The 8,692-nt window shown below is 32.1% G+C and overlaps 1 protein-coding gene across 1 annotated transcript; it reads right to left on the minus strand.

The window, feature by feature from the left end:
- Positions 1-5,950: 5,950 nt before the first annotated feature.
- On the minus strand, positions 5,951-7,629 carry LOC114405838 (transmembrane protein 45A-like). The gene is made up of 2 exons (XM_028368348.1): positions 7,327-7,629; positions 5,951-7,043 (listed from the first exon to the last, which is right to left on the minus strand). The coding sequence occupies exon 2, from the start codon at positions 7,036-7,038 to the stop codon at positions 6,139-6,141; it is 900 nt and encodes a 299-aa protein (XP_028224149.1). The 5' UTR covers positions 7,039-7,043; positions 7,327-7,629; the 3' UTR covers positions 5,951-6,138.
- Positions 7,630-8,692: the final 1,063 nt, after the last annotated feature.

An 8,692-nucleotide genomic window follows, 5' to 3' on the forward strand; every position in this document is an offset into this window, starting at 1 on the left:
ATGTTAAACCCATCAGATGCAAATGGGTTTACAAGATCAAGCGCAAAGCTGATGGTAGTATTGAACGCTACAAGGAACGACTTGTTGCAAAAGGGTTTTCTCAAATTGAGGGTATTGATTACATGGAGACCTTCTCCCCTTTGGCCAAGATGACTACAATTCGTGTTGTACTGGCTTTAGCTTCAGTCAATCGATGGCATTAGGAGCAGATAGATATTAACAATGCTTTCTTACACAGGGATTTAATGGAAGATCTTTACATGACTATCCTTCTTGGCATTTGTGGCTATTCAAGTTCACATTGCTGTAACCTTCAAAAATCTTTATATGGGCTAAAGCAGGCTAGTTATCGTTGGTATGAGAAACTCTCTCTTCTTTTTTTGCAGTGTGGATATCAGCAGGCCCAAGCAGATCAAAACCTTTTTACCAAAAGCAATGAAACTGATTTTACAACCCTGATAGTGTATGTTGATGATATAGTCTTGGATGGTAATTGTTTGCATGAAATTCATACTATTAAGCAGGCCCTGAACTCTAATTTTCAAATTAAGGATTTAGGGCCTCTTAAGTATTTCTTGGGTCTGGAAGTTAGCATATCAGATGCTGGGATTTCTATTTGCCAACAGAAGTATTGCTTAGATTTGTTATCCGAATCCGGTATGTTGGGGTGCAAGCCATACACTACTCCAATGGATTCCTCACTTCGTCTTCATCAAGATTCAAGTGCTGCAATGCCTGATGCTCTTTCCTACAGATGTTTGATTGGTCATTTATTATACCTCACAAGCACTCGTCCAGAAATTTCTTTTCTAGTCCAACAATTAGGTCAATTTATGGCCAACCCAACCCAAATTCACTTCCAGGCTGCGATGCGTTTTCTTAAATATCTTAAAGGTTGTCCCAAGAAAGGCCTCATTTTTAGGTGTGTTTCTCCGATTCATATTCTGGGTTTTAGTGACGCAGATTTGGCTGCCTGAACTGATTCTCTCGTTGATCTGTTACGGGATATTTCCCTTTCATTAGCAGTTCTTTGGTCTCTTGGAAAACTAAGAAACAACATACAGTATGCAGATCTTCTTCCGAAGCTGAATACAGGGCACTTGCTTCCACTACCAGTGAGTTACAATGGCTCATTTATTTACTATCTGATCTTTGGATTTCCTGTTCGAAGCAACCTATCCTCTATTGTGATAATCAAAGCGTGCTTCATATTGCTGCTAATCCGGTCTTTCATGAGCGTACCAAGCATTTGGAAATTGATTGTCATCTTGTCCGTGAGAAAACCCAAACAGGTCTCATGAGATTGCTACCTTTTTCTTCCTCCAACCAGCTTGCTGACATGTTTACAAAAGCTCTTCCTCCTCACCTATTTACTATCAATTTATCCAAGTTGAAGCACACCTTCAGCTTGGGGGGGGGGGGGGTTAAAATAGAAGAAGCCCAATACCTTCTTGGCCTAATTTGTTCCTCATTCTTCAGCACATTCTTGATTCATTTTCTTCTGTTATGTTTGCTATAAATATTAGTAGGTTCTAGAATACATTAGTTGTATTTTTCTGTTTTGTCTTTTTTGTTGTCCTTGCTGGTGTTTATCCAAAAGGATTTCACCTTGTATATATATTGCCCTCGTTGGGATATTCAATACAATAGAGAATATTTCATCATATTTTTTGTCCTGCATATTTATCTTTTACTCTTTTAATCATGTGTATATAATATTCCTTGGTAATATGCTTGGATTCAAATGAGTAGGAGAGGCTACACTTACGCAAGGCAATCCCATATTTCTCAGATATATCCATGTCCTCTGGCTTTGGTCCATCGATCCATGAGCTTCCAATCATAATTGTACGTACAAAAGAGAGGCCAACATAACATGTAAGGAAAAATCCTTCTTCCATGCATATCCAAAGGGTAGGGTGTATCAGCTCGAAAACTTATCCTTTTATAGTCAATGTTACTTTCCAAGAATCTTTCCGGTTTAAACTGATTAGGGTTTGTCCAAATATTTGAATCACTTCCCATGGCCCATATACATTAACTGTAATTTGTACACTTTTGACACCATGAAGCCACATAGTTCAAGATCACTTCTGACTTGGGTGGCACTAGCAGTGAAACACGTGGGTGCAAGTGGAAAGTTTCCTTCACCACTACTTGTATGTAAGGACCTTTTTAAATCTTTCCTTACTTTTTTCTATTTTTTCTGGGTTACGTAGTTATTCATTCATATCGCCCATTCTATTGTGCTTGATGTTGTGTCTTTTGCACCCAAGAATAAAATCTGACACATCAATAACAAAAGTATTCCTTAATATTTTTTTTATTAAACTAGGTGATTTTATGAAATAATTTATCAAATTAGGTGATTTTGAAAATCATTTACTAAAGATATGTGATTTTAACATTTGACATTGATTGTAATTAAAATTGATGTAGAAAGTCATTTTTCATATTGATTATAATTAAAACTGATGTAAAAATCAAAATCACTCATCTTCAGTAAATAGTTTTCAAAATCACCTAATTTGATATATATATTTTTACGAAATCAACTAATTTGATAAAAGAAAATCCTTAACATACATTACTAAAAAAACAATTTTTTACTACACACCTTCGACGACGGTTCTCGAAAACCATTTTAGTATGTGAGGCGGTGACAAATTTATAAATAAGAGGTTTTTCAACGAAGATGATTTCTCGAAAACTGTCTTAGAACGGTTTTGTAAAAACCGTCTTTGTTGAAAGTGCCCTCTACTCTATTGTTTTTACTCTCCCTCTCACTCTCACCCTCATTCTCATTCACGAATCCTATGTTCTTTTCATCTTCCACTCTATCCATCTTCTTCCTTCTTGGTCTCCGACAACAAAGAGAGATGCAAAATAAAGACCAAGAAGGAAAAAAATGGACAAAGTGGAAGATGAAAAGAACATAGAGTTCGTGAATGAAGAAGATGGATAGAGTAAAATAAATTTTTGCATCCGTTCATGCTAAAATGGGCTAAACTTATCAATTGAACAGAGTTTCATGAAGACTATATCATGTACTTCTCAAGGAGTAGAGATAAGCATTCTGAATAATGATAAGCATCATAAAGCCCTTAAGATAGGTGAATATGTTATGTGTGTATGCTATTTTAGAACACGAGATAACTTAGAAATGCTAACAACACACTTTTTATTATTGATTGAAATTTATTGAAACTCATTTAGAGTAAGATTAGGAGTGAGACCCACATGATTTAATGTGTTACAAATGAAATTTAAAAAATAGTAAAGAGTGTTATTGGTATTTCTCATTTTCAGCTAGTTACTGACAAAATAAGTATTCATCTGCACATGAATGTGTCTCAAGCACATGTTTTTAGTCTTAAAAAATTCAGTCCCTTAAAATTGACTAGTTTCAGACCCAAGAATTTCAGGTGAAAAAATTGCACTATGATTATTGATTACTCTACAAGAGATTTAATCAAATCAATATGCATGCATAGTACTGTTCTTTTTTTTTTTATGTTTTCTGAAAATCAAAAAATGCCTCTATAGGTTCTAAATGTATGTGGAAGTTTAATATTAATTACAGGAGTGGTGTTGTGGTAGCAAAGTATGGTGATAAGAATGTGTACTTTGATTTGGAGGATCTAGGCAACACTATTGGTCAGTGGGACTTGTACGGCTCCGATGCACCTTCACCCTACAACCCTTTTCAGGTTCGTTTGTCCTCTGTGCACCTTTTTATTGTTTATTCATTTAACTAAGAAATGGTGCGAATGATTAGGGTCCTAACTAAGGCATAGGAAGCAATATAATTGGATAGTTTTAGGTTTGACTTTTGAGGCTATTGCTTTAGACTTCAGTATGTATGAATTTTTTTAAATCATGAATCATGAACCAAGGTTTTAGTGTTATTGGATGATTCATTATGTATATTTAGTTTATAGTTTTTTCCTCTTGGCCTCTACTAACTTTTTGTATTGTTGTATTTTCCCATTATTTTACAGGTATGACCATAGTTATGTGGTTGAACAACATGTTGAAAGGTAAGTTCAAGAATTTTCTTTCTAGTTTCACTTGTGTTAATTTAGTTGTTTGCTTCAATTTTGAGAACATTCCCAGGTATTTTAAAATGTTTCTTTAAAATGTTTGATCAATTGATAAGAATGGAATTGAACTAGGCACCTTTGTCTTAGAATTTTGTTGATTATTTTCCAATAGCTTATTATATATATATATATTTTTTTTTCATGGAAGGATGTATGCATTTGATGTGCACTGCAACTCTTTCAAAATTCAGTTGGGACGCTAATGTATATGACATTTTTTATTTTATTTTAAAAAACACATTCTAAGACAGTTTTCTGATGATTTTTTTGAAAAAAACCATCTTAGAATCCTAAAAAAAATTAATTAAAAAAAATCATTTTAAGACGATTCTTTGAAAAACCGTCTTAGAATATCTACATTCTAAGACGATTTTTTGAAAAAATAGTCTTAGAATCTTCAATATATTAATTTTTTATATAAAAAATATATATTCTAAGACGGTTATCTGAAAATCATCTTAAAAAATATACATTTTTAAGATGATTTTTAACTAAGAATCGTTTTAAAAAGATACATTTCTAAGATGATTTTTAACTTAGAACCGTCTTAAAATAATATTTTTTTCTAAGACGGTTCTCTATGGAACTATTGTAAAATATGTTTACTTTCTACGATGTTACCTACAATGACGATTGATAACCGATATAAAATATACTAATTAACCAACGTAAAAGCTGTTTTTCGTAATAGTGTCATGCTGAAATCAGGAGCATATGCAACCTAGCCCCATCCTCTACTTTCCTACACAGCCTCCCATACAATAAAACCAATTGGGTTTAATATCCAACGTTTCAAAGGGTAATTAATTCAAACCATTCTTGCATGCCTTTATCCAACACCAGGGCGAGAAAATTAAAAATGGTTAACTAGATGTGATGTTTTCTAATTAATCTTGAAATTTTAAGGCACATTGTGATAACTTGATGACTTAAAACTCATCTATAAATAACAAAAATTAAAATAAAATCTTAAACAGAGAAAAGGGTTAATCGTAAGTTACATTTTCTTAATTATGATCGGAACTGAAGTGCAAGCACACTATAAGTCTAGCTACTTCTTTTTAGTATAGTTGATGACACAATTGAATATTATACATTGTAGAGTAGAAGCAATTAAAAGGATGAGACCCAACGTAAAATATAGTTTACTTATCCACGAAAAATGAGAGAGAATAACAGGAATACTGTTACGGTGGACACATATATATCCAAGTAGGAACATTATTTTAATATAAAGTAAATAGATTTGGTTAACTTAACTTCCTTGAATAAAGAGAATTATTTTAAGTCCTCATATAATAACTACAATTTCAATACTTATATTTGATATTGATCATTTCACCTTTTATTTTTGTTCTTAAACACGTAAAGACAGTATTAGTTTAAGGTTTTTATAAATTTGCGACAGAGACAACCCAATCAATATTAACTAATTTACACTAGCAATTTTGTTGTGCAAAAGCTCTAATTTTCATTACATGAGCAAGGAGTTACGTGCACACGATATTTTGGAGAGTTTTCAATATGCAGTGGGGTTTTTGCGACTAAGGTCGTGAGATGGGACCTATGTGTCTTAAGGAAAGTACAAATCTTACTTAGTCATTTCAATTTTGTAATCATGTTAGATAGGTCTTGTAACTGGGGTGGTTGGTGACTATGTTTCCTAACTTGTAATCCTCAGCATATCTAAAAGCATAATATCCTTCTTTTGTCCATTTAAAAAAGTTATAATGGATATTCTTTAATATAAAAAGAAGAAGAATTTGAGATAACAAATGGCTGATTAAATTTCCAAATTAATTATTTCATCTGAATTCATTTGTAAAAGCTAAACTTGCTCCAGAAACTACAAGAGGACAACCATTTTGTGCATTAAAATCACATTATATTAAATCAAATAAGATCAGATCTACAACCCAAAATATTATAAAAATGACAATAAATTAAGAACAAATCCAAGAAACTAAATCAAGGGAAATATTTTAGCCTGGGGGCAAGCACTATCAATTAATCTGTGTATGTGCTATTGAGAGCTTTATGTTGACAAATCTGCCACATTGTTTGCGTGCTTATGGTTTTGGGATTCAACGTCGATGGTTAAGCCATTTTCAAGGTGATGCTGCTCCTTTACCAGTGAAGCATACTCCACTTTTTCAATACCATATCTTGTGACAAGAACCAAGTAGAAAGACATCACGAAAATGGTGACTAAAATCAATAGCCAGCTGAATAGAATGTTCACCAAGGATTTAGCACGATGAAGGGCATCATCATCATTGCATGTGACCATATATTCACGAAGGTGAGTGACACAACCTTTGGCTTGAAACCCTGGAGTCCAAAGCAGAAACCCCATGACCATAAGCCACAAACCTTGGAACATTATGCTGAAAGAACGAACAAAGCTGACCAAGAAGCTATTAGGGTAACCAATACCCATTAGGGTCGTGGACAAAGAAACAAGGATGAGAAGTTGCAAAAAGTAGTGGTATTGGCCTTCTAGTCCCATGTGATCCCTAGAGTGAAGGTGGATGAGAAGAAATTGTTGTGCAAAAGCTATGGCTCCTAAGAAATGGGTTAACTCATATTGAGCTTTGGAGCATATTTTGTCAAGAACTAGGGCAAAGGTGGCATAGACCAAGAAGGACATGGCCATGGAGGAGTGTTCAAAGTTGTGGAGATGATCTGAGGGAATGGATCCATCAGGGTTGAATGGTTGGTGACGAGCCGGCGAGATGAAGAGCTCCAAGGCAATGAAGATTGTGCTGCTTGTTATTATGAATTTGAGCTCCAAGTATCTAGATTTTGTGGTGGGAAACCATAGGGTTGATGTGTAGGACATGGAGCAAAGGGCATGGAGCTTGATGTGGTTGAACAAGTGCCATAAACCAATTACAAAGAAGCCAAACCCCAAAACTTGATGTCCCTCCAACATAGTGCCTGTTAGGCCAACACAAGAAAAAGAAACTTAAGTTATGTTTAGATAAAAGTAAGAAAAATATTTGTTTTTAATCACTAGAAACTAAAAATAAGTATAATGAATTTATAATAATTCACGCAGTTCTATCAACTAATTAATCTAGATTTTCTTGATAGGAAAATACTTTTAAAAATTTCAATGCATATTTCAAATATTAATGTATAAAATAAATAAAAAAATTGCTTTGGGAAAAAAAGTATTTTCAATTTTTTTCGGACAAAAATCATCTAAACATGTACTTACTTGTACTTAGCTGGTATTCTTGTCCACCCACCAAAGGCAATAAGCAAATTCCAACAAAACAATAACTAAAGAAAAAATAAAATGTTGTAGAGAGTTTATTGTTCTTAGAAACTCAGAACCAATTAATTAAGACACTACCACACAAACACTGCTTAATCGCTGCAAAGGCCAAACCAAATGAGATGATATTTTATAGAGCTCTTGTTTTGCAACTTGTACTAGTATAATTGGTTATGACGAACGAGGATGAGACGAGTGTGAGTTTGTGTGAAGCCAAATTGGCAAGGCCTGAAAAGTGAAGCATCCTTTCACAAGGGAAAAGGTTGGTGTGGTACGTGTCTTATAAGGCAAAGGTTTGGTAATTGTACGCAAAGAAAGAAGAGCCTGGTACAACCACAAAGCTTTTTGATCATTGGACAACCAAAAAGTTGGGTTGTTAATCTGCTTTTCCATTAATATAAATGTTAATTGCTCGATTCTGAAAGTTGGGTTGTTAAAGTGCTTTTCCATTAATATAAATGTTAATTGCTCCATTCTGAAAGTTGAATTGATAATTGTTGTGCTTTTCCATTAATATAATTGTTAAAGAATTTTAATGTCAGGCTTTACACGTGTGGAATTTCTTCTTATTCTAAAGAAAAATCTATTTTTATAATTGGATTTCTTATTTCCTATTTTTTCTCACTTTTAAATGTCTTCTTTTTTTTACTTATGAATATGTTTTTAATTACGTCATATTCTTCCCTTTGAAATTTATTTGTGATATATATATATATATATATATATATATATATATATATATATATATATATATATTTCTATTTATCAACCATATATATCTATATTGTCATAATACTTTTGCCTTTTATTTTTAATTTCATATTACCTTAACTAATGGACAATATTTAAGATTGACGTAACTCAAACTACTTTGCATACATACATACATAGATACTTTTTTAAATTTTAATAATAATCCAAAAGTGAATTATGTATTAATTATAATTATTCTATTTTATAGTTCAAATAGTAAATGAATTCTTTAATAATAAATACATAATTAATTTTTGAATAACCATGAATATTTTATTTATAATTCAACTCAAATTATGCTTTCATTGGTTATTTAAACTATAGAATAGAATAATTATAACAATAATAAATAAATAAATAAATAAATATTTTTAAAATTTAATTCATAATTCAAAATTTAAATAAGCATTATTTATTAATATAATAATAATAATAAATAAATAAATAAATAATGCTTACTTAACTTTTGAATTATAAATTAAATTCTAAAAATAATTTTTACCAAATAATTTGTTAAGAAATATTTATGATAATAACTTGTTAATGTGCTCTG

The sequence above is a fragment of the Glycine soja genome, chromosome 3 (genome assembly GCF_004193775.1).
Source record: "Glycine soja cultivar W05 chromosome 3, ASM419377v2, whole genome shotgun sequence".
Lineage (NCBI taxonomy): Eukaryota > Viridiplantae > Streptophyta > Magnoliopsida > Fabales > Fabaceae > Glycine > Glycine soja.

Coding starts and splice junctions, on each gene's coding strand:
- LOC114405838 (XM_028368348.1), bottom strand. CDS start 7,038: ATGTTGGAGGGACATCAAGTTTTGGGGTTTGGCTTCTTTGTAATTGGT.